The sequence below is a fragment of the Phoenix dactylifera genome, chromosome 4, assembly GCF_009389715.1.
Source record: "Phoenix dactylifera cultivar Barhee BC4 chromosome 4, palm_55x_up_171113_PBpolish2nd_filt_p, whole genome shotgun sequence".
Lineage (NCBI taxonomy): Eukaryota > Viridiplantae > Streptophyta > Magnoliopsida > Arecales > Arecaceae > Phoenix > Phoenix dactylifera.
In genome coordinates, this window is record NC_052395.1 from 16,611,408 (window position 1) to 16,637,898 (window position 26,491).

The following is a 26,491-nucleotide window of genomic DNA, read 5'->3' on the forward strand; positions in this document are numbered from 1 at the left end:
TGGATGTCGACACTGCCGAGGTCGGGAATGAGTGCTTGCACCTTCCGGACGTAATTCTGCATGGTCGGGTTCCGGGCCTCGAACTCCCCACGGACCTGCCCGACCACCAGCTGGGAGTCGGTGAAGACCTTCAGGCGCCGGATGCCGAGCTCCTTGGTGAGTTTGAGTCCCGTGACTAGGGCCTCGTACTCCGCCTCGTTGTTGGTCACTGGAAATCCGAACCTCAAGGCATACTCGGCTATTACTCCATCAGGACTGGTAAGGACCAGCCCGGCCCCTCCACCTTTGGGGTTCGACGACCCATCGATGTGAAGCGTCCAAATCGGAAGGTCGAGGCTGGGTGTTTCCGGCGACCTAGGTTTCGCCTCCTGCACCGTGCACTCAGCGAGGAAATCCGCGAGCGCCTGGGCCTTGATGGCGGGTCGGGGCTGGTAGCGGATGTCGAACTCACCAAGTTCTACTGCCCACTTCACCAGCCGTCCCGCATTCTCAGGATTGCTGAGGATCTGCCGCAGCGGTTGATCGGTCAAGAAGGTGACAGAATGGGCCTGAAAATAGGGGCGAAGCCTCCTGGTCGCGGTCAGCAGCGCGAAGGCGATCTTTTCAGCCTTCGTATACCGCGTCTCGGCATCCCGTAGGACCCGGCTGATGTAGTACACAGGCTTCTGGAGCTTTGCCTCTTCCCGAACCAGTACCGCACTGACTGCGGTTGGGGAGACCGCCAGATAGAGGTAAAGCATCTCCCCTTCTTGCGGCTTGGACAGCAGGGGAGGAGACGCCAAGTATTCCTTGAGCTGGTCGAATGCTGCTTGACATTCGGCCGTCCAGAGGAAGTCTTTCGGGCGTTTCAACACCTTGAAGAAAGGTTGGCAGCGTTCGGCCGATTTTGCCACAAATCGTCCGAGCGCGGCGACCCTCCCAGCGAGCTCCTGAACCTCCTTCACTTTGGTCGGAGGGGACATATCTTGGATGGCCTTGATTTTGTCCGGGTTGGCTTCGATCCCCCGCTGGTTGACAATGAAACCGAGGAACCTCCCGGCCGAAGCGCCAAAGGCGCACTTCGCTGGGTTCAGCTTCATGCGAAACTTCCGCAAGGTGGCGAAAGTCTCCTCCAGATCCGCGATGTGCTGGTCTGCATGGCGGCTCTTCACCAGCATATCGTCCACGTACACCTCCATGTTCCGGCCGATTTGCTCTTTGAAGATTTTGTTGACGAGGCGCTGGTAAGTGGCGCCAGCATTCTTCAGACCGAAGGGCATTACCTTGTAACAGTACAGCCCCCGGTCTGTTATAAAGGCAGTTTTCTCCTTGTCCTGTGGAGCCATCATTATCTGGTTGTAGCCGGAGAAGGCGTCCATGAAAGACAGCAGCTGATATCCGGAAGTCGCGTCGACCAGTTGGTCTATCCGCGGAAGCGGAAAGCTATCCTTGGGGCATGCCTTGTTCAAGTCGGTGTAGTCGACGCACATCCTCCACTTTCCGCTCGCCTTCCGGACAAGTACGACATTTGCCAGCCATTCGGGGTAGCTGACCTCCCTTATGAATCCTGCCTCCAAGAGCTTGTCTACCTCCTGGTCGACCACTCGGATCCGATCCGGGGCACAGTGTCTCTTCTTCTGTTTTACCGGTCGGTGGGTCGGGTCGACGTTGAGGGCGTGAGAAATGACCTCCGGGTCGATCCCAGGTACATCGGCCGCCGACCAGGCAAACACATCGACATTGGCTCGGAGGAATTCCACCAACCGGGCCCGAGCTCCCGAGTCGAGATTGGCGCCGACCCGGACCGTCCGGTCCGGGCGGCCTTCCTCGAGGGGAACTTCGACCACACCCTCGGCTGGCTCCCCCTGCCGCAAGGCCACCTCGTCTCTGGCGTCAAGGGACTCGACGCTTAGGGCTTCCACGGGCTTCTTCCCTTTGAGAGTCGCTAGGAAACATTGCCGTGCGGTCGGTTGGTCACCTCGGACCTCTCCGATCCCAGCCGCCGTTGGGAACCACATGAGCAAGTGGTACGTAGAGACCACCGCACGAAGGGCGTTCAGTCCGGGTCGTCCGAGGATAGCGTTGTAGGCCGAGGGAACACGGACGACCAAGAACCCGAGTCGCACCGTGGCTTCTGCGGGTGCAACGCCCGCAGTCACAGGCAGCTCGACGACTCCTTCGGCCGGGACAGCGTCACCAGTGAATCCGATGAGGGGGGTGGATGTTTTGTGCAACAATTGTCTGGACAAGCTCATCTTTTGGAAGGCCTCGTAAAATAAAATATCGGCTGAGCTTCCACTATCAACAAGAACACGCCTTACATCATAGTTTGCCATAGTGAGGGAGATCACCATGGCGTCATCGTGGGGAGTCTGAACCCCCTTTACATCCTCATCAGAAAAGGTGATTACATTGCCGACCTTTTGCCTCTTTACGACGACCATCCCTGATGCGTCCGCCGAGCCCCCTGCGTTCCTCACAGGCCGAGAGCAGCCCCCAGTGATAGTATGGATCACGCCCGCAACGGGTCGGTTCCGCTCCCGAGGCTCCAGAGGAGCCGGGTCGGCCGGACGCGGGTCCGCGGGGGGACGTCGGTCGCTCACATATCGACCGAGACGCCCTCGGTGGATGAGAGCCTCGATCTCGTCCCGAAGCTGGAAGCAGTCTTCGGTGTCGTGGCCGTGGTCCCGGTGGTACTCACAGTACGCCCGAGAGGGCCTCCTCCCAGGAATCTTCTTCATCTGTCTCGGGACCGGGAGGTCCTCCCGTCCCTTGATTTCCATGAGGATCTGGGCCCGGGGAGTCAGGAGAGGAGTGTACCGGTTGAAACGTCGGGGCGGAGAACGAGGGCGTAGGGCGCCGTGGTTCCTCGCCGGCGACAGGCTTCTGCGCCGACGTTGAGGCGTCGGGTTCCTCCTCTGGCGTGCCTCTTTTCGCCTTTTCTTCCCGAGCTTTGGAGGGATCTCGGCGGCCTCCTTGCTCCGGTGGGCGGCCGCCTCCTCGGCGTCCGCATACTGGTTCGCCCGGGACAACAGCTCCGGGAAGCTCCGCGGCAGGCGTTTGTCCAGGGAGAAGGTGAGTCTGCCCTTTCGGAAGCCACGCTTCAGGGCTGAAAGAGCCACCTCCTGGCTCAGGTTCCGGACTTCCAGCGTAGCCTTGTTGAAGCGGGTAAGATAATCCCGCAAGCTTTCTCCCTCGTTTTGCCGGACATCAAAGAGGGAGTCGGAGACCAGTCGCCGCCAGCTACTGACGGCGAAATGGGTGATGAAGAGGCGAGTAAACTGGTCGAAGGACTGGATTGAGTTAGACTCCAAGCCGGCGAACCACGCCCTTGCCGGGCCACGGAGGGTCGCCGGGAAGGCCTTGCAGAGGAGAGGATCTGATGCTCCGTGGAGGAGCATAAGGGTCCTGAAACTCTCGACGTGATCCCGCGGGTCCGCCGCCCCGTCATAGGGCTCGATCGCCGGCATTTTAAACCCCGGCGGATTCGGGGTCCGCAGGATCCTCGAGGCAAGCGCCGGCTGGGAGGAGATCTCTAAGTCGGCGAAGGGATCTTTGGAGTGGCCCTTCAGGACCTGGAGTTGTCGGTGGAGATCGTCCACCCGCCGGTCCAGGGAGCGCGACCGATGGGTGGGAGACAAGAAGCACCGAGAGGGGGACCGATTGGAGCGCGGGTTCCTTGAGGACTGGGGGGTCTGGGAACGCGCCCGGGCCCGCCTCTCGTACCCCGCGCAGCTCCGATGGGAAGGTCCCGGCAGAATGGACCGTGCTCGAGAATCTTCCTCGCGCCGGCGCCCCTCCCCATGGGAGAGGAAGGAGCGCGGGTTGAGGAGGACAGGTGAGCGCTCAGGGAGCAGTGGCTTCTGGGCCCGCTGCGGCGCCCGAGACATCACACCCTGCAGGTTCTGCACTGCCTCCGCGAGGGTGCGAACCTGCTGGGCTAACTGGTCGAACTGAGCGGCTTCGACCATCTGAATGGGAGGTGGAGCGGTGGAGTGTTGCTGAGAATGTGTTGGAGACGCAGCGGCCTCCCGGCCAGAGGCGCGAGAGGCCCCGCGACCGGAGGCATTGGAAGCTCCACGACCACCTCGCCGTGCCATTACGATCGCTCTGAGATTCGGTGCCCTCCTTCTAGCGCCAACTGTTGCTGGTGGTCCAAACCGAGAACGATTGGCACAACGGTGTGAACGGGGTTCCGTTTGAGTTGCCTTGGTTGGTGTTGATTGCGCTCCACCTTCCACCGGAAAACCTGCAAGCAAGCCTCGCACCACCACTGGGGTAGTGGGGGCCCTCCGACGATCAAGTCAGAGGAGATTGGAGGAGAAGGAGAGATAATAGTAGCAAGTAAGAGAATGCTCTAGAAGTTCTCGCTTACCCCCCCTTCTCCCCCCCAGCCGCATATATACCAGGCTGGGGGGTCTTTCTGGGGGGTTGGTCATCGTGTGGCACGATGGAGTTGCCACTGGCATGGCCGTTACAGGGCGTCGTGGGGCAGCGCTGGGTACGGCCATGACAGGGCGTAGTGGGGCTCCGCTTTGTACGGCTGTTACAGGGGATCGTGGAGCAGGGGGCCGCGGCGTGCCTCAGGGGAACAGCCTGTCGTTGTCGGGAGATTGCCGACTCGGGGTCGGATGACTGGATCAGGGGGCAGCCAACTCGGGGTCGGGCTGCGGAGCCGAAGATATCCGACTCGGGGTCGGATTGCTGGATCAAGGGACTGCCGTAGTCTTCCTGGGCGCGCGTGCCGGTCACGTGGGGCATGGTGGCTAAGTTCCCCCGTAACAGACTCGATCCTGGCTGAGAAGATTTCCATGACCCAGGAAAGATTAAAGTTCATGGATGATCATTCCTTCTTTATATGATAGTTTTATTAGTTCTCTATACAGATACGAGATTGGGGGTCATGCATGAGAATTGCAGGCGTTTATATTTCTTGAATGTGGTTACTGGTACTTGAGACTGTTGAACCTCTCTAGTGAACCAATACATAAATAAATGCTTTCTAATACATACTGTTTATAAAGGTGATAATAAAATCAGTGAATATCCTAAACAACACTTTCACAAGTTTGGGCATTAGCATCAATACCACACTCAAATCGGACTCAATAAGCTCGTAGTCAGTATTGAGAAATCTAGTTTTCCACAACCTTATCTGGTTGCAGCACGGTTATCGAAATTGACCTGAAATAGATTAGAAACTCAAAAGATCTAATCCTGCTTTCATCTGATTCCTAAAAGAACATGAGTGATTAAAACATGGACAATGAAAATTACTCAACCTGTTTTTTAAATAAACTAAGATAATATTATGGGGCTCCTATTATGCGCGAACAATTCTCTTACCATATGGCAGGAGGAGTTTGGTATGATTTAATAATTATGATCCAATTGATTTCTAAAGAAATAGAGCCTATTTGAATGCTGAAAGATTTTATCCATGAAACAAGTTCTCTTGCAAAAGGTGGTCAGGTAAAGCAAAAAAAAGAGGTAAGTTTGCACCAAAAAAAAAAAAAAAGAGGTAAGAGAGTGCCGATTTCTTATATCCTCCACGGCGATGTCTCCGATTCTTCCTTCCTTTCTCACATTCTCTACGCTAAAAAAAGGTGATGCCTGCGCGAAGGGCTCCCTCCCGGACAGGGTCATCTAAAGAGGGCGTAGTGGACAGTTTTAACCTCGCACAAAAATCGTTTTATATTCCCTTTCAAGGTCATTATCGTAAATCGTTTATCATAAAAGAAATGTGAGGGAAAAAGATCTCTGAAATCCCTAATATCCCTCCCGATCTCTTTTCCAGTCTCCTTCGTCTTCTGTGCCTCCTCTTCTAGCGAGCGACGACGCCGTCGACGACGATGGAGTAGGACACCGGCCGGCCGAGCCCTTCCTCTCGGCTTCGGTGGTAATCTCTCTTGCTGCCTCTCTCTCTCTCTCTCTCTCTCTCCCCCCGATCCCCAACTCCGATCTTGCCTTTCTCTCTATCTCCCTCCCTCTCCCGTTCGACTGGTCCTCTCTCTCTGACCAAGTAATACTTTACCCCATGTCCATCAACCATTTGTTCACTCACCCACCAGCCGTTGAGGCATTGACCAGCTTTATTATTTATTTTAGAAAATTTTTGGAAAAAGTAGAAGAACGTTTAAGCTTTAGTTCTTTAATTAAGGACCAGCTCTGTTTCAGAATGTTTGTTCTACTAATTTTATCCTAAATTAGCTCTATTTTGATCAATTGTTTGAGATGGCTCTCCTTTTGAAACATCTAAAATTTTAGAATGTTTGCAGTTCATTGAATCTGCTCGTCTTTCAGTTAATGTATGATAATTTGGTACTTTGGTATTCTGCTTGATGAATCACTGATTATCAATAATTTCTGCATATATATATATATATATATAATGTTATATCGTTTCTAATATTTATATTTTTGTTTTAATTTGTTCTAATGTGTCTATGGTTCAACTGGTTAACCCAGTGGTTGGACCAGTAATTAGAAGAACAAGAGGGTATTGGACCTCCCTAATGGACCAATTTGGGAGTAGCTGCTTTCTTTATATATATATTTTTTTCTTATCAAGCTGTTTGAAAATGCTTTGTTTTTTTTAAGAATAGAGCCTGTCACTTATCCAAATTGCACTTGCACATTTTGGGACTGGCATTAGTACCAAACTCCACTCCAACTTAATGAGCATGTAGTCATTTTTTAGAAGCCTAATTTTCTATTGTCTTGTTTGATTGCAGATTTAGAATACCCCGTAATAGCAGCAAATGAGGGATAAGTTAGGTTGAAATGGAGGCATTAGAAGGAATAACTATATTCTGGCGTTTTTAAAATATCTTTATTTCCATTTTGACGAATAAATGGGCAGAAAGTTCTTTTTGCAAATCTCAAAATTGTCCTCAGATCGACGCTCAATTTCAGGATAAATTTATGGTGTTTGACAGGATAAGAATAAATAACTTCAAAATGGTGGTTCTATTCTGAGACAACCCCACTTTATCCTGCAACCAAAGGTGGCCTGTAGATCCTCTATCACCATTATTTTAAGATCCATCTATCAGAATAAGGTAGATCTTATCAGATTGTTTGTATTAGTACAATTTTTTGGACTGCTATTCTAATTCTGAAAAAGGATATAAAACAACATAAAACCATTAAGAACATCCCGAACTATGTACTAAAGGTATAGAATGTAAGAGATGGATCACTGTACCTTTACGGATATCCAATGCTAAGGGAAGTTCCCCCTACTCATTATGCAAGGTTTAGGCAAAACCACCCCACAATGCGACAAGTAAAGTCCATATATGTGCTTTTGCAAGTTAGTTCAATTAGAACACTTGTTGGATAAGTCATGGCACTTTTGATTTTGTTTTTCCGTCATCTAAAGAAGGAATTGAAGACTTTAAACTTCAAGAAAATACCTCATTTTCTTTCTCTCTTGGAGTGGAAACTCTCTTCTCTCTCATCAACCTTTATCACTTGGAATTTTCAACATCCAAACATGCACTACATGTCTTCCATTTGTTATTTTACTTAGCTTAAACAATTCTCCTTTCCTTTTCAATGTCATCGTTTAAGCTGAAGACTTTATTTTCAGATAAAACCCATCTAAGCAAGCTGATCCTGAAGGGCTATAGAGAACTTTATTTTCTAGTTGAATCAAACCGTGCCAAGCTTGATAGAGCTTATTGAAAACCACAAATTGCTCTAAAATTACTTTGTTAGATAGCAAAACCAACATCAGAAGTGAGTTGAGCTTGTCCAACACTAGTGTCGTTACTCAAATTTATTTCTTCTTTTTTAAAGAATTACTCAAATTGACTTCAAAAGAATATTTGTGGAACTTTGTCAAATTATAGGATGGTTTTGTTTAACCCTTGCATGAACTCCCTAATGCATGGTTGTGAAGGTATGAAAGTCAATCTCTTCCATTTTGTCCCTAAGCACTTAATTTGGAATATTTTGAATGATTTTCTGTTGTCTTTTACTTGTACTCCTGACTTATTTTACAATATGAAAAATATATATTTAGGCCCTGTTTGGGGGAGCTTTTGGAGGGCCAAAAAGCACTTTCTGGCCCTCCAAAAGTATTTTTAGATAAAAAATGGTGTTTGGTAAAATTTTTGAAAAGCTGTTTCAGCTTTTGTGGAAAGCTGAAAACAACTTTTGGGAAGAAGCTCCAATTTGGAGCTTTCCGAAAACGCTGTTTTTAGCTTTGTCGGAAAGCTGTTATTTGGACGAAAATACCTCCATTTAAATCACACTTTTTCCCCCAAAACCCTTATCCCGCCTCTTCCTCTCTCACCCGTCCTCTCCCTCTCTATCTTCTTCTTCCTCTCAACGCCGCCGCCTCTGTTCCTTCTTCCTCTTCTTTTTTTTTCTTTTTTTTTTTGTTTTGGGAGCTCGTGGCTGCCCACGGTGGCAGCCACCATGCCGACCACCACCCATGGCCGGCGACCCCTCTATATTTCAATGAAATAAAAATAATAAATAAATAAATAAATAAATAAAATAAAAAGAAAAATAATGAGTGAGTGGCAAATAATCTGATCTAAATAAATAAGTAAATAAATAAAAATATTAGTAATTATTTAACCAATTTTATTACCTAGCTAGAAAATTTGTTAGAGAGATAAATGGTCATTAGAAGGATGAAAAATTAATTTACACTAATAATTATAATATTTTATATATTTATTATTGTATTATACTATAAATATAATATTATATTACATTATATCATAATACATTGATATGTTATGTTAAATAATTTAATATTATATTAAATTATTATTCTATAATACATAATGTTATAGTACTATATTATAATAATATTATATTACATTACATTAATATTATACTATATCATATATTTATATATTAGTACATATTATATTTTATTATGTTCTGTTATATAATACTGGTAATGTCCTTTATGGTTATTTTGTCACACAAAAGTACTTTCTCAGTTTGTTTACCAGACACATGTTAAAGTGCCACAACACTTTAGAAATATAGTTACCAAGCAGTAAACAACTTTTTATAAACGTTCTACTTCAGACAGCTCTACTTCCAACAGCTCTACTTTTAAAAGCTCTACTGCTAACAGCTCCCCCAAACAGGACCTAATATGGATAGTTGAAAAAGGTCTATCTTAATTAGATTTCTATCTCTGAATGCAGTATTGTAAGAGGAGTTGCAGAAAATATGGTTTCAATAGAAAATTAGGTTTCTCAATATTGATTTCTTGCTCATTGACCTGAAATGGAGTTTGATATTTATTTCTTAATGGTAAGAATCTTCTGCCTAGGGTAACATTACCATTTAGAAAAGATAGAAACTCTTTAAAACTTGAACCCTTGCTTCTTGAGCTCTTTCTGAAAGTGTTTTTAGAAAATCCGTTTCCTGGACCCACTCATGCATCTACTCCCAATTCGGGTTATTAGGATTGATGCTAGTGCCAAATTTGTGGAAATACCATTTGGTATAGTGGCAACTTTGTATTGTAAAGTATACATTTACAATGCTTTGGGTACTCGACAAAAATGTCCTGAGCAAATGAAGTCACTACCATGTGTCGATGTGATAGCAATCATAAAGATCTTGTCACCTTTATCTCCCGTGTGACTTGTAAGCTAGTTGTCATGTTCACTCCAACAATGTAATATTTGGCTCCAACATGCTAGTGAAAAATCTGTCAGCACATGCATTAGTATCCAAAGAGCTGAAGGAGAAGGGAGTATTACTTCTCATGTCTGCTTTCTGTAGGCTTAATTGTTAGACAAGTGTGGCACATATCCAGGAATGGAAGGAGATCACATGGATTGATTGCATGAAAGATAAACAAGATATCCTTTTGACCACTAGGATCACATCTCATGTAGTTATGGTGTATCCATTTGATGGGTTATACCACTTGTTGTGTTTTGGTTTGATTGAATATCTCCTATCATAACCTAATAGGAATTATGGAATTTGGAATTGCACAAATGTGGGATATGCGTGCAAGGCAACCTAATTAGGAACCATGTCCGGGTGTGGTGCATGGTGTGCAATTCTTATTCTTACTGAGTGAAGTATAACCTAAAGGATTGTGTAACTTGAGTTTGAAATGCAACATCTTTCAAGAGTACCTCTGTCAGAATGCCTGCATATATTTATTAAAGAGCATGAATGATGCATTTGGAATGTTTCAAATTATAGAAAGGTAAATGCCAGAAATGGCATTTGAAAGGTTGATAAATGATATAGGAAGAAAATACAAGTATCACGGGCATCAATTTTGCTACAGAAAGTAAAGATGGTCTAAATTGACAATGCCTAGATCACCACATCCATATAGTCTGGGTCAAGATCGAGTTGAATGTTAGTATGTTCCAGCTTGCTTAAGAACTTCTTATTGGAGAAACTCACATATTCGATATTGCATTTTAATTGAACTCCAATCTTAAATTGAATGCACACCTTCTGTATTTCAGAACTATGCCTTGCTGTTCTAAAGGTGTAGCACATGTCTGAAATTTGAAAGAAGGTTTTATTAAACAATCTACTTTGCAAGGCTAGATTTTTTCCAAGTATACTGCCAAGTGATACTTGGGTCTTGCATAGTCAAGTGATATTTAATGAATGAGATGCTTAGGCTCTCTCTTGTACTGTCATAAGATCTAGTCAACTTAGATTTATATCCTTCTTCTTTGACTTTTGGTATGGTAGTATATGGTCAATCATAGCCTACTACAATCTATAGGGTTAAGAGGTTACAAAATAATTTATATTTGTATTTTTCTTAATTGACTTTTGGTATGGTAGGACATATCCAATCATAGCCTACTATAAACCATGGGATTGCAATGTTTTCAAAGTAAATTATTTACATCTTTCTTATTGGTATAGTACAATATGACCAATCATAGCCAACTATAAACTATGGGGTTACAAAGTTGTCAAAATGTGTTTTTATGTACAGACCATTAGTAATCACAACGTGCCTAAAAGACTCTTAAAAATACGGTTACTTGTACTGTTGTGGGAAGAAGATGTTATATGATTGGAACAATAAGTTGAAGCTCAGCAGGAGACAACCAATGAAACAGCTTGAATATTTGAAAAACTTTTAGAAAGCTAATTTATGCAATAAGTTCTAAAAGGCAACATGTTGTTTATACTTTATATAGCCACAACGAAATAAAGTTAACAGAATCCCTGGGCTAGCAGGTTAGAAAATTATTGATAGCATGTGTGTGACAATGTTGATCTATAAGCAGTATCATTGAAACATCACAAGACTTGTCAATGTGATTATATTATGGAGTTGCTGTCGTTCCCTCCTGCCACCACCACCACTGTTACTCTGAAGAAGTCTTGTGTTTGCCGGTGGAAATAATGTTGAGATGTCTAACTCCTTCATGGACCTCCATGTTTTAAAACAGAATAAAGACTCGGGACTCCAGAAAAGTTTTTTGTATAGCATTATATCTTGAAGTTAGATTTATAATACCTGTACATGACTTTTTAATGTCTATCTTTTTACCATCTAACTGGAATGACTGTTCTGTTTACTCTTTACCGTTTCTGATATGTACTAGATCTTTATCTATTCTGAATTTTAACAAGCATATTGCCTGATAGGAGGTTTGTATATTTTTTCCTTTTTGCAGTGTGCTCTTAAAATCTGCTAAGCTTGTGGTGTGGTTCTGTTCTTGCTTCATCAATACCGTGTAGCAACTATTTGCCCTGTCTCATTTGCTTTATTCCATTTACGAGATCTTTTTGTTAGATTTAGACAACAACTACTGAAACCACAACCCTGCAGGATCTCATTTCCTGTTTTATTGTCCTTGCACAATGAACAGATTTTGGGGTTGCTGAACAATATCAGAATAACCTGTTATTATAAGAAATCATTTTTCATGGTCTTGATCTGGTGATTCTTCCCTTCTGAAACATAAGTAAAATGGAGATAAACCAATAAGAGCTGGTGGACTATTTGAAAAAAATCCAAACAGTTGCACTGTGATCCAATGGAATCTGGAAAAGGAGTTGGCCCTGCAAGCCAAAGATTTACACAGGGTTCATCAGGCTCTGCTAACACCAATGCTAGGCCTCCAGAGTTTAATGTATCAAGTGGTGTTAGGCCTGTACTAAATTACTCAATTCAGACCGGTGAAGAGTTTGCTCTTGAATTTATGCGAGAACGGGCAATGTCCAAGAAGCCCTCTGTGCCAAATACATCCGGAGATCAAAATGTTGCTCTTGGTTACATGGACTTGAGGGGAATGTTGGGTGTCTCACCACACTCAGGTTCTGGAAGTGGATCGGATGTTTCAATGCTTGTGACTGGAGATAATCAACAGTTAAAACAGATGGAGAAAACAAGCTTCTCTGAAACAGAAAAAAAGGGTCAGTATGTATCATCAAGGTCCATGCCGCGAGTCTCATTAGGTGAAGGGAGTAGTCGAGGAATTTCTCATGGGTATACTTCTTCAGAGTCTTCTGATATCTCGTCAAAAAAAATGAAGTTCCTCTGCAGCTTTGGTGGTAAGATTTTGCCTCGACCAAGTGATGGAAAACTCAGGTATGTAGGAGGTGATACACACATTATTCGAATAAGCAGGGACATTTCCTGGCAAGAACTCATGCAAAAGACAATGGCAATATACAACCAACCACATACTATTAAATATCAACTGCCAGGGGAGGATCTTGATGCCTTGGTGTCAGTTTCCTGTGATGAGGATTTGCAAAATATGATGGAGGAGTGCAGTATCCTAGATGGCGGTGAGAGATCGCAGAAACCTAGGATGTTTTTATTTTCGTCTGTTGATTTTGATGACACGCATTTTAGCGTGGGCAGTATGGAAGGGGATTCTGAAATTCAGTATGTTTTTGCTGTCAATGGCATGGATGTAGGAGCTGGAAAGGCTCCAAGTGGTCATGGCTTGGCAAGCACATCAGGAAGTGACTTGGATCAGTTACTCAGTTCTAATGTTGAGGCTGACAGAGCCAATGCAACCAGAGTTGCTACTGCACCTGTGGTGCCTTCTGTTACGTTATCTATGCAGATGCAGCCAAGTTTTTCTAGTAACTATGATACCCATTTGCATTCTTATTGGGACCGTGACGTGCATTATGAGGAAGGTAACCATTATGCATACACCACCAGCCACCCTTCTGACAGATTTCATAATTTAGATAGCAGGATTTCCATCCCTATGTCTGTGCCATCTGATTATGAATATAACTCTCAGTGCACACACATCAGAGGAACTTCTGGTCCAATGGCAGTTCACAATCTTCCATCTCTCCATCAAGGCACAAAAGAAGGGCTATGCAGTGGCATAAGTTCGCGTGATCAAGAAGCATCAATTAAAGAATCAAAGTTGGCAGTAGACAGTTCGTCTCAGAAAAAAAATGAAGGTGAGCATCTCCGATCTCTGGAAAATGAACTTACTGCATCCATGCAACAACATGATGTTTCAGCATCAAATTTTATGCAAGCTGAGGTACCCTATGTTGCTTCTGTACCAGAGAATTTAACATCTGTGCCACCTATAAAACATAATGGGAAGCACCTGGAGCCTGCACCTGTTTCATCATCAGCTGATGCTGCATGTGCTGGTCAGGGTTCTGAGTTCAATGAAGATGAGCACTGCTCATCTGGCGGAGCTTTTACATCTGGATTTTCTGACTGCAAGGCTGATATGGCTGATCTAGGCGACAATGATCCACCTTCACATCCTTTCCGAGTTTATCAGTCTGAGATGATCCCTAGAGAGCAGGCAGAGTTCCATAATCGCTTATCAAAATCAGATGATTCAATTGGGTCTCAATTTCTAATACTTCACTCACATCCTAGTGTGGCTCAGGAATCTATTGCTGAAGCTCTTGATCCTTCGCATGAAGGAAATTTAGTTTCTCAGACTGAGAAGTCTTCCTCAGTGACGAGACCACCACTAGAGGATGATTTAATGCAGTTCGAAAAATATGAAGAGCCGGCTGATGCAATGTCTCAAAAGAGTCATTGCAAACCCATCTCAGCTCCTGAAGGATCAGAAATTGCAAAATTTCCCCGTCCGCCTATTGGTAATGAGCCCTTGACCAGTTGGGCTTTTCATGATCCTGAGGTCCATGCATTATCTGACCAAACTGATGTCATGAGTTGTGAACTGAGTCGTAAAACAGTGAGGAAGATTCAGGTATCTGAATTGAATCATGCACCTCTGGCCTCAGTTGATGATAAAATCACTGTCAATGAAGCCAGACATGTAGAAAAAAACACGTCTATTGGTGAAAAGAATTTGGTCAAAAGCAATTTCAATGAACGTGCTGTTGATGGAGCTGCCATTAAGCAGCAAGGAAGTCCTGCTGTTGATACATACTCGACCGATGCTACAGATTACTCCTCGGCTTTCCACTGGACAGGGGGCAGTAATCATGCTGTTTCTCAGGAGGAACCTTCTGTTCCTCCACCAGAGCAGAGAGGTATTATCAATATCAATGATCGATTCCCTCCTGATCTACTATCTGATATCTTTTCAAAGGCTAGGATTCCTGAGGATTCACCTAATTTAGCTCCCCTCTGCAAAGATGATACTGGCCTCAGCTTGAACATGCAAAACCATCAACCTCAGCGGTGGTCTTTCTTCAGAAATCTGGCCCCTGATGAGTTTGCACGTAAAGATGTTTCTCTTATGGATCAAGACCACTTTAGTTATGCATCTTTGCTTACAAAGGTTGAAGAGGGGGTTTCTAGGCCATATCCATTTGCACCTTTTGAAAATGAGGGAGTTGATTTAAGTTACATGGAATCCCAAATTGATTTTGATGGGGCAATGCAACAGGAAGCATCAAGCACCATTATACAGGATGCAGGCATCTTGAACCCAAGTTCTATACCATCACAGATTGCTCATCCCCATGTAATGGATAAGGGTGAAGGTTTGCAAGTTGAGAATCCTTTCTCAAAGTTGGGAGAGAACTTAAGAGCAAATGCTTCAGAGTATGAGGTATAGTTTTTTCTTTGCAGCCCGATTAGTGGGTATGTTTTAACTAAATTGATAATAAATAAGATTTCCTTTTTTTGTTTTCAGGAATTGAAATTTGTGGTTGAGGAAGTTGCTGGGCCAGTTATAGATGCTTCTATGGGCGATTTTGATCTCAGCAATTTGCAGGTTTGATCGTTGGACATATCTGTTAATTTATGTAAAGTAGAGCATATTGATGTTGCCGACAAGTCTGTTATTTAGTGTTCAAAGCATTAGATTAGGTATTTTTGAGGAAAAAGATATTGTGCCCTATCTTGAAGGAGGCAGTTGTTCCACACTCATACTTTATGATTTTATCTTGTATGAGCGTTAGATCTTAGCTAATGAAAAAATGGGTAGGCAGTTAAATTTAGCTGGTCTAAATGTGGTCTTTGTTAACAGAAATTGTCATCTTGTCGCATATTTTCCCTTTTATATTAATATTTGGCCTCTCTGACAATGGTGTTCAATTTTGATAGTCCTCAAGCAAATGTCATCCACTTTTGTTATCATTGAGCCTCTTCCGCACTGTATGATGCCCTGTCCTAGCTATCCGTGTGGTGCTATGACCATTGTTAGTTAACAGGTTCTACACTGTCATCAAACATATGCTCTCAGAAGTTGAAACTTTCATAGTTAGCAGGTTAGAAAGATCTTCATTTAGAGAGGGTAAGAGAGCTGCATGTGGCATGTGGATTTGTACTAACTAAACCCAGAATAAGCAGAATCAGATAGCATAAAAGCATAATAATATAAACAATATTTGCAATCTCGGTACCGGATCCAGTACCAGTACCTTATTAGTACAGTGTCAATACACCCATATGAGGATCGGTTCGGTGTACCTGCATTCTTTATGCCCCCATACCGAGTATCGATATGGTATGATACGGCTCAGTATAGGGTATGCATCAGTATTACGAACCTGAAAAGGAAAAACATTAGAACTTGATTTCTCCGAAACAAATTGTTTCGAGAGGCAAGTGACTGACAGAAGGGTAATTTAACTTGGAAGCAACAACATAGGTGATGTAAAAGTATAGCATATGATTCTGTATATGTATATGTATGTACATATGATTGTGCTTATACAAAGGGAGTTGGTTGCGGGAAGACTGTAAACTAGATTGCATCCAATCTCTTCTCTTTTTTTTTTGTAAAAATACATCCGATCTTTATATGCACGCAATATTCAGAAACAGGATAAAAGGCACTAATATAAAATTAATTGAACAAACCCTGCTAGTCACCTTGTTATTATTAATAATGTTCTTGGATCTTATTTTACATGTATTATGAACTTGGTGAGTATTCTTAAAAAGAGGCATTGGCAGATCATAAAGAATGAGGATCTTGAAGAACTGAGAGAACTAGGTTCTGGTACATTTGGAACTGTGTATCATGGAAAATGGAGGGGCACTGATGTGGCCATAAAGCGGATAAAGAAGAGCTACTTTACAGGTCGCTCATCCGAGCAAGAGAGACTGGTGAGCTCTCTAATCATATTAGACTAATTAAATTATTTCATTCTCCTATTCCTAACCTGGATGTTTATTCTCAGCAAGAGTGACCATATAGTCCAAATCCTTTTGTAGACAAACATTTGCTCAACCAATTAACTATCTGACTGGAAGTATTGAGTTGAGCAATATTGTTTTTTTGATATATTATGAATGATGAACAACACCATTCTCAGACCCAGGAGTTTTGGCGGGAAGCTGAAATTCTTTCAAAGCTTCACCATCCAAATGTGTTGGCTTTTTACGGGGTTGTGCAAGATGGACCAGGAGGTACCTTAGCAACTGTTACAGAATTCATGGTTAATGGTTCTCTTAGGCATGTTCTGCTGCGGAAAGACAAGTATTCTTTAGTACACCCTCCTATGCTATTCTTTTGCTATAATTGAACTGGCACTTTCTAATAAATGGAACTAACAGATATCTTGACCGTCGGAAACGGCTTACAATCGCAATGGATGCAGCTTTTGGGATGGAATATTTGCATTCGAAAAATATTGTACATTTTGATTTGAAATGTGACAACTTGCTTGTCAACCTCAAAGACCAATCACGCCCCATCTGCAAGGTAAGTTGCTGTTTTCAATTTTCATAATTAGTGATTTAGTTTGTGCTAAAATATGCACTGCATTAAGGTTTTTCACTCAAGCAGCATTTCCAAATAAACTAAACTTTTTCATAATGAACCTCATCTAGGTAGGTGATTTTGGCTTATCAAAAATTAAACGAAATACCTTGGTTTCTGGAGGTGTGAGAGGAACACTACCATGGATGGCTCCGGAATTACTAAATGGAGGCAGCAATAAGGTGTCTGAGAAGGTAAACTTTTGATTTATATGCGTTTTGTCTTTATTTATTTTTGCTTTTTGCTGGACAATCAAGTCTTGGGTCTGTCGTTTTCAAAGTGCATTGATTGGTTTTTGAAATTAAAAGATATTGTGATACCTAGGTTTCTATACTCACTAATATCAAGCGCCATACCATATTGATAAATGCAGGTTGATGTGTTCTCCTTTGGCATCGTCATGTGGGAAATTCTTACAGGGGAGGAGCCTTATGCCAACATGCATTATGGGGCAATCATAGGTATGCTTGAATGGGTTCGTTTATTTTGTTTTTTTTTTTTAATTGGTAACTTTAAAAGGTGTGCCTCCCAATAGAAACCTCACTTATCTCAGGTGGCACGTTGCTTTTATTAATCATTCTCCAGGATCCTAACATCAGTAGGTGATGATTATAGGCTCCAGATGCAGAAAAAACCATAAACTGAGTTGGTAGCCTGGACTCTAGTAGTCTTTGCTGTTGTTTCTGTATGTTGTGCGTTAGCATGGGTGACTTCATTCAAGAGTTTGAAGTAGCCTAGCTATTTTATTTCTTCTATTACACCATCTGGTTTCCCTGCATGCCTTTCCTAGGAAAACCATTTGCCTGTTAGATCTCTCTGGCAGGCACCTGCTATATCTCTTACTGGGATGTTTCTTGAATGCCTGCTTCGAGCTATCCCTTTTTTTTTTTTTTTGAGGTGTAGAGCTATCCCTTATTTATGCCAAAAAACTTGTGTTAGGGAAACTATATCTGTTTGCAGCTATGTTTACTTTGATTTCTGAACCCAATGCAGGAGGAATTGTGAACAATACACTGAGGCCGCCTGTGCCAGCCAACTGCGACCCAGAATGGAGAAGGCTAATGGAGCAGTGCTGGGCCCCTGATCCAGTTCAACGACCGGCCTTCACCCAAATTGCCGGTCGGTTGCGTGCCATGTCTGTGGCCAGTCAAACAAAACCAGCAAAATGATGATAAACCAGTACATCAGTATATGGCGCTCGTGTTGTTGTCGCTGTCATCTTCGACTTCTAAGACTATATAATCTCATAAATACTGTAAGATATGTTTTGTGGAGAGAGATGGATTAGATCCCATGATCTGTGCCATTATTATTTTGAATTTGTGTGTATTAAGGCTCTTCTTTGTCTTTTTTTTTTCTGTTTGGGGGCGCGTGTGAGCTGTGTGTTTTTACCAGTTCATGATATTAAAATGTATCCATATTTTATAAAAAAAGGAATAGAGAAACTCTTGTAACGAGAGTTGAGTGGCTTTCTTATTACTGGATAAACCATCAAGTATTGTGTTATGATTTCTGCCTTTCTGCATGAACTTGCTTTGTGAATGGATCTGTTCCTGACCAGAATCCAAACTGATCAGCTGGATCTGATAAACGCTGTTAATCGGGAAACCAATATAATGATCGGAATCTGATGTTACCTGAATGACAAACGAATCTGTTTTAATAGTAACTTGACCATGCTAAGTCTGCACTCAGGCCGAGACAGATTGTTGCAGTGTTCTTGAGCTGTGGTTTATTGGTCATGACATCGCGGGGCAAAACCTTATCCCTCCTTGGGCAGGATAAGGTTTTCATATGGCTGATCACCAGATCAACTCTTTTGCTCTTGAGCATTCATCATGGCATGTAGATTACTAGAAAAATACACCTTCTAGCCTCCAAGCAGGCACATAGCTTTCAACCCGTCAAGTGGTTGCAGTTCCACAGCCAACCAAATGGATGAAAGATCTATTCCAACATATAAAGTAGTTGATTCAAAGAGTACAGAAAAAATCAGTTAAGGGGAGCTTTCACGAACCTCACCACCAACCCAACTTTGGTCCCTCCAAATTTTTATCTGAAAGCGAATCCATTGGAGGGGTCTGGCGGAAAATTAGGCATATTCCATTGCCCAGTTCGAACACCATCTAATCTCATCACACTTCCATTTCTGCTGCTGTGCCATTTCCAGCATCACCGTAAATAAACTATTCTCATGGAAAAAATGGGGCCCATGCAATGACTTTTGGCACGTCCATTTGGTGGCTACCGACTGCCGAGTACTAATCTTGGATAAGATAATATACACGATAAGGATGCTGTCATATCCTAACCTCAACAGATAATGTCATACTATGGTGCAAAGTTGTGGAATATTTCTTTGTGTAACCTACTTTGGCTGGCTGCAGGGTTGACAAGTGATCATGATGGATACCTTTTAACAATATAAAGAGACTAATTACGTTATCTCGACGCAGAGCCCCACGTTAAAGATGCCGAGTCCTCTGTCAGCTTGGCCCACCTTCTAAGACTAGATTTCAGACTTAACCTCAGCATGTTTAAACATGAAGAGTACCTACCCAAATCACATTAGTAGGCCAATGAAAGCGAGAAGATAAATAAATCATGCCATCTGTGAGAGGGCTTAGACGCATACTATGCCGAATGAGGGCGTCACGTATTAGATTATATGTAGAGAATGACCATCAGAAGTATTAAAAAAAAAAAAAAAACTGGCCAAATCACGTGAATGGCCCGGCAGCCCCAGGACAGACAGCGACTGCTGCTCTTCCTTCTTACTGAAATCGTATCCAATCTAGATCTTTTTATCCAATCGGACGGTTCGGACTCAGAGGCACCAAACTGGGCCGTCCGATCAAGTAAAACCGGCCCGAGGCGTGCGGGCCCACTGTTGACTGGTCAACGTGTGGGAGAAGATCTAGCGTTGGAATCCATGTGCTCCCCACGTGCGTAGCCCAGCAGCCCAAGGACAGAACTGCAACTTCTGCTCTTCTTCCTGAAACCATATCCAATCTAGATCTTTTCATCCAATCGGACGGCTCGGAAGGAGAGCCATCGAACTGGGCCGTCCGATCAAGTACTTGCTGCTGGTCCGTTCAAACCGGCCCAGGCCCACGTGATGGACCGACGGTGCCGGACGAGCCGGGTGGGCGCCTTGTTGACTGGTCAACGGATCTAGCGTTGGATTCGCCATCGGGTGCGTGTCCGCGCACGTCGAAGCGACACCCGCATAAACGTTTGTGCGGGCACCAAAATTTCATTGGATCGTGCCGGCGTCATTGTAAGGAGGATGGGATGGCTTCCACGTGGAGTATTTTGACGGATGATATGAAACCGCATAAGGTTTTTCAAGCAAGCGATTGGAAGAGAGTTTGTCCATCACTTTTAGATTTAAATGTAGATTGATAAATAAGGAATTTATTACTTCTTTCTCTTCTGTCCCTGTGCTGTCGCCATCACTTCCCCTCGTGACGCGCTTCTGAATTTTTCCTTGCTTGAGACCCGACAACCCGAGGGGCACGACGGTTTTCTATCTTTAAAATAAAAAGTTTTATAGTTTTTTTTTTTTTTTTTTTTGCCTTGCTGTCTTTTTTTTTTTTCTTTCCCACAGTTTGAAAGTGTACTAGCAGATTCCCTGTGAGATTTCTCTAAGCAATATTAATTGCAAACTAAATATGACCTACGGAAATGAGTTAAGCTACTTGAGCTTGTTTGATGATCATTCTTGGATCCAACAATGGGCTCTACATGTAACTCGTTCAGGCATAATTAAAATTATAATTAGGAATTAATTAGAACACTAGATTTATTAAACAAGCGAAACGAACATAACAGATTTTATCTAAAGAATGGAAATTTATTAAAATTACGGATCTCTCTTAAAGAATGGAGAGTAAAAAATATTGGATCACAACAACAGGAGTCTCAAAGTTGATGTATTAAAATTGCCGCGATGATAGTTTAAATGATAAATTGACATTGGTGTTCACAATCAGCACAGGGAATATTGGATCATGCGATGATCAGCGATCGCTAGTATTGTTAAGCCAGGAGACCAATTTGTGTGAAGAGGGTTATTTGCTCGATCACCGCCAGGAAGAAGCTTTTTCTTTTTTTTCCTATTTTTTTTTTATACAACGAAAGAATCATGAAGACCACCACTAGGCCTAGGAAGAAGCCCTGCAAGCATTCAAGTCTTGCATGAGTAACATAACTCGATCGCAACTAAGAAGACATGCAAGGAGCTCGTTTTATATATATAAATCTCAAAACTGGTATGCATTGATGGACGCATGGCCTGTATATTTTTTGTTTCTGGAATCTTGCAGGCAGCCAACTAAGCTGAAGATCTCTTGAATCGAGCACAGTAACGTGCTCCTTTACATTTTACGGGCACATATCCATAGGATCCACGACGAATTTGGTTGGAGAGAACCCTCGGAATGATGATGGCATAGTATAAAATAGACTGTAGTTTGGTCTGGAAAGTAGCTTACCAGATGGAGATGATGAGACATTGTGCAATCTGTTGTCAGAAATATATTCTTTCAAGATATGTATGACTTACATTGAGAAAAATAAAAAAACTAAGAAAGGAGATCGCAGGTTCTCTTTTAAGCACCGATTTCATAAAATATTTCTGTCTCTTTGGAGATAGTTTTCAGATTCAGATGAAGGCAGATCGCATCCATTTTTACCGGACAACTGGAGAATAATATGATCACTACCATCTATTGAGGTTTAGTACATTTCAAAAAAACTAACGGTGCTGCTAATTTGGATGGTATAACATGAGAGCTACATTATGGGTTTCTCCGATGGATCTTTTAATCTAATTTTATAATAATTTATTTTGGACTCACATAAATTTTTTTATTCTTGATTCATTTAAATCTCTATTTTATTTAAGAAAATTTCTGTCTTCAATTTTATTTTGTTAGTTTCGCATGCAACATTGAAAGACTCGCGCCCTCGCATGCTGTCCTTACATAGCATGCGGCATGAAAACATGGACACCCAAATTAAATAAAATACTTTATCGTAGAACTAGGGGCTTCCAAAAAAAAAAAAAAAAAAGGGCCTAGACGCGTTGCATAACGACAAAGTATTACCCCATGTCCGCGGGGGTTCCTTACGTAGCATGCAGCATGCCCGGGCATCCAAACCATTCGATCCCCCCTACCGAAATAAATTACTTTCTTGCAGAACTTAGGGCTTCGAATGAAGAAATATATATATATTTTTTTGCTAAAATAGATATTTTACACATTATAGATACGAATACATTCAATAAAATTGAAATACAAAAGATCTCAAAATGCTCCAAATATTTTTCTCCTCAGCCCATAGAGTATCTCCTAAGTGGCTCGCTACATATGCTGCCACCCAGTCGACCGTCTTATTGACCTCACGATATACATATATAATCTGAAATGTAATTTTTTTTATCATTATCGAAATATCGCAGAGCAGGAGATGAGCACTTCTTTTTTGAGCTAGATCTAAATATATTTTATATGGCTCAGAAAATCAAAAAAAACTAAATATGTTGTATTAGGGCAAGACAGTGTGACCTTCACCCATAGTGTATTATAACTTTCTTAGTGCAAATACATTGAATTATAACTTTCAATAAATTAAAGAATGGCATAAACGAATCGATGAGCTAACAAAATAAACTTTAACAGTATAAATACGTAGTGCCGTCTACTTCCGTGCACAGATATTTTATCTATTTTGTTGCCTTTCGGCCAGCTACAGTGATTGATAGATGGATGAAGGGAGGGAATGGTGGTGGGAAGCCACCAAGTCATGTGAAGGGGGTCAGAGAGGCATCTATTGAATCCGCTTCCCAAGACTCTTGAAAATTTGAGCCAGTCATTAAATAAGGAAAGAGGGCATGAAAGGAGCCATTGCCGAGCCTCCACCCTAACCTTCTCTCCTTCCTTATAAAAACCATGCCTTCATCCGTCGTTCAACCGTGCTCTCTCTATCCAGCCTTGCCTCCTCTTGAGAGCTTCCAGGGCTTGGCGAGGCCTGCGGTGTTTGGAGCTGCGGGTAGGGTTTGGTTTCTTTTCTTTTCTTTTCTTTTCTTTTCGAGGGTTGTCAGTTGTTTAAAGTTGGCATCTTGTTGATATTTTATTATTCTGTGGGGGCTTAACGTTTTGTTTTTGGGTCCTGCGGTTTCTGAAGTAAATGGTTTTGTAGAATGGTGTAACAGCTGCTTCTTTTTTGGTTCACTTTTTTTTTTTTTTTTTTGCTTTTCTCCTGTTTTTTAAGCTCGCTCTCTCTCTCTCTCTCTCTCTCTCTCTCTCTCTCTCTCTCCAAGGTTCGCTTGATATGGTTGGCGGTTTGAAGGATTTGGGGGTGGAGCTCCTTGAAGTCCAAATGAGGGCCTTGGAGGGGTAGATAGAGCTGCTGGTTTATGGATTCCACTGTCCTATTCCGTGATCTTGCTGATGATATGTATTATTAGCACTAGAAATGGTGATCAGGGATGGAGAGAAATGATTGATTGTTTGGGATAGGCTTGTGGTTTGCATAACCCAGGAGCTGCATTAGCCCTGCCTGACCCTTGTTTGGATTGAAGGGAGCTCTACACCTTCTCCTTGTTCTCCAGTCCCGCCTCTCTCTCGGGGGGAGGGGTTCGTGTGAGAAGGTGATTCATCCCTTGGTGGGCAACATATTAAGATTTATATCCTTTTTACGATATTAAGGAGTAAATCCGGTATTTGATTTTCCTTGTATGAAGTCCTTATTTATGTGCATGATGTCTTGCCTGTTACTTCTGATCTTATTCTAGGTGATTCGTGGTGCCTATTTTTTTTGGCGTTTTCATGTCTCTTAGATTTCACTCGGTTGTTATTGCAGCACTTGATTTTTCGGATTCGATGTAGAATTTTTGTAATCCATCTTTCCATTCTGTTCTTGATTTTATTGGCCTTATTCGAAACCCCCAAAAAAAAAAGAAAAAAAAATACAAATGGACGGCTATTTTTACGGGGTTTGTTTCTTAGTCGTCCTCAGGTACAAGATAGAGAAATAATACATTCAGAAAATATAGTGCAAAGATGGTGTTTCTTAGGTACATTCATTTTTATACTCCTCAGTTATTTTATTATCTCATTTTGCTCCTCTCTCTCATTTTGCAAAGATGGTGCAGGTGCTATCGTTACGCAGTACTGAAAGGAATGTTTGTCATGGTTCATGTTCTCAACTTTTTACCATCAAAACTCTTGCCAAATTAGATTGTCCATTTAATTTTTTAGGGGGCACACTAGTTATATTCTTATCGGATAGGTAGACAAAGGGATCAAATCTTTTTTTGTTCCAGAGCTTTTAATATATGGTTAGAATCTGTTGACATCCAAATCCAGCTTTATGGCAACTAGTGGGGGTTGCTATAAAGAAAGGTTCTGTTCACAACTGGCCTTTTTTTTTTTTAAAGTTATGTTCACAACTAACTTGTGCTAGGATGTGAAAACAGTAATTTGGTTTGCAGGGAGGATGTTGAAAGATGGGGCTATCTCACTTGCTTTTTGTAGGGGGAACCAGTGGTGAAGTCGCCGGCTTGCAGCCCTGCGGTGTGATATCATGTCAGGTGGAAGACAGTACTGATGTTTCATTGCATCATTTTATATTTGAGCTTACCTCCATGAGATCTGAATCATTTCGAGGAAATTTTCTTGCGGATTGTTTCATGTATAAGAGCTATTGATGCTGTACCTGGAAGTAGCTCATTGATAACCCTAATAGCAGCACAACCTGATGTCTGAAATCAGCACCAGCTTATTATATATATATATATATATAATGGATGTGGATTTTATGATGATGTGTAGTTTTGAGCTCTTCAGGGTTTGGAGATGTTTCCATGATTTCGGTGGTGAGGCCGAAGAGCAAGCGAGATATTTGGAGAGATGCTGGTTAATTTTGCATGGTCCTTACCTTCATCTTACTGGTTTGCTCGCTATAATTGTATGAACTCTGCTTGCCACTCTCACAAACTGGATCTGTACCCATTGTTAAGTTAATATTATGGTAGGGGGTTGATGCTATTCGGCAATTCTTTGCATATGCAAGTAAACTAGATTGTCACCTTAAAAAACATTAGCTTAAACTGGATAATCTAACATTATCTGCGTACCTTTTCGTCAGCTACTTCGCACACTTTAACCAAAATTATATTATTCCAAAGTCCAAACATCAAGTAAATAAGAAATATGCGTTTGTCTGGATGTAAATGGCGATGGGTTTGGACGGCAGTGGAAAGATTAAAAAGAGAAGTGTTAGAGGCATCTTTCTCTTTCTTTTCTTGTCAGCGCTTCTCTGCTCTGCTCTGAGATTTGAAGTGCAGAAGCTGATGGCCCCCGTGCCGCGCGGAAACTAAAATTTGGGATCTTTCTAAACTCAGTTTTTTCTTCTTGCATGCCGCTCCCGAATGTGCAAGCCAGAGCGTGTAGCTTGACCAAACAATTGAAGAGCTTTCAGTTGTCTCGGCGACACGTAAGTGGAATGAGTTTAAAAAATATATTATCACTTCCGTTTTTCTTGAGGTATGTGTTTCAGAGGCGGATCTGGATCGGCTTTTTTGTCGTTTGGTATTTTGAAAAAGTTTTTTTTGGATTGGATCATCTTTTTTGTCGTCCGGTATTTTGAAAAAGTTTTTCGGACTTTTGCATTAGACATTTCTTCCTTGTATTTGTATCTTTTATTTTGAGTACGTTAGATCTATATAAATTTATCATTTAAAAAAAAATAAAAAAAAATAACTGGTCATCTTTGTGAGCCAAATCCGACTCATGAGTCTCAAGAACAGGATCAAACTGGGCCTGATCAAATCAGGACCGAGCCATGGATTGACCTGATCCATTAGGAAGGCATCTGCAATCGAGCTTGACAATTTATTATTAAAAGACGCGTGCAACAATCAAATAATCATGTGGCATATTGTATCCACACACACAAAAAAAAAAAAAACATTGGCATGGAGCTGTCTATTATGTTTATTTGGTTAATGTACAGCTCCCAATAGCTTGATTATTACATTATAAAAACCTTATAATTAGACGATTTATTGAATAATCAATATTTTATTGACATTACATTTAAGATGTTGAGCTGAGATCTACGACTACGGCGAACTCCTACCGTGCGCCCGGGGGGGGGGTGGAAGACGAGGAAAAATCTCTAAGGATCTTTGGCATTTCCCTTGAGCTTCTTGAAAAGCGGCTTGTGGAACTCCCACCACCGTGCAAGGGGGAAAAAAAAAGACAAGGAAAAATCTCTAGGGAATCTTTGGCATTCCCTTTAGCATCTTGAAGAGCGGTTTGTCTTTCAACTCGGGATTT

The 26,491-nt window shown here is 42.4% G+C and overlaps 1 protein-coding gene and 1 long non-coding RNA gene across 6 annotated transcripts; both read left to right on the forward strand.

Annotated features, from left to right (window-relative positions):
• The first annotated feature begins 5,734 nt into the window (after window positions 1-5,734).
• On the forward strand, window positions 5,735-18,647 carry LOC103723481. 4 transcript variants are annotated; one of them, XM_039125682.1, is made up of 10 exons: window positions 5,735-5,878; window positions 11,634-13,392; window positions 13,504-14,981; window positions 15,066-15,146; window positions 16,334-16,486; window positions 16,696-16,859; window positions 16,937-17,084; window positions 17,213-17,335; window positions 17,515-17,602; window positions 18,135-18,647. In XM_039125682.1, exons 2-10 carry the CDS (start codon window positions 11,997-11,999, stop codon window positions 18,308-18,310), a joined length of 3,807 nt encoding a protein of 1,268 aa, XP_038981610.1. In that variant the 5' UTR covers window positions 5,735-5,878; window positions 11,634-11,996; the 3' UTR covers window positions 18,311-18,647. The 4 variants fall into 4 exon arrangements, with proteins under 4 accessions (XP_038981610.1, XP_038981608.1, XP_038981607.1 ...); XM_039125680.1 differs by having other exon boundaries at window positions 11,634-11,693; window positions 11,829-14,981; XM_039125679.1 differs by having other exon boundaries at window positions 11,634-14,981.
• Window positions 18,648-22,926: 4,279 nt separating this feature from the next.
• Window positions 22,927-25,198, forward strand: LOC103723477. 2 transcript variants are annotated; one of them, XR_003382948.2, is made up of 2 exons: window positions 22,927-23,198; window positions 24,304-25,198. It is a non-coding gene; the product is annotated as an uncharacterized LOC103723477 (long non-coding RNA). The 2 variants fall into 2 exon arrangements; XR_003382947.2 differs by lacking the exon at window positions 22,927-23,198 and adding an exon at window positions 23,205-24,225.
• The last annotated feature ends 1,293 nt before the right edge of the window (window positions 25,199-26,491 follow it).

Coding starts and splice junctions, on each gene's coding strand:
- LOC103723481 (XM_039125679.1), top strand. CDS start 11,997: ATGGAATCTGGAAAAGGAGTTGGCCCTGCAAGCCAAAGATTTACACAG. Junction 16,487..16,695: donor CATCCGAGCAAGAGAGACTG/GTGAGCTCTCTA, acceptor CACCATTCTCAG/ACCCAGGAGTTTTGGCGGGA. Junction 17,085..17,212: donor AATCACGCCCCATCTGCAAG/GTAAGTTGCTGT, acceptor AACCTCATCTAG/GTAGGTGATTTTGGCTTATC.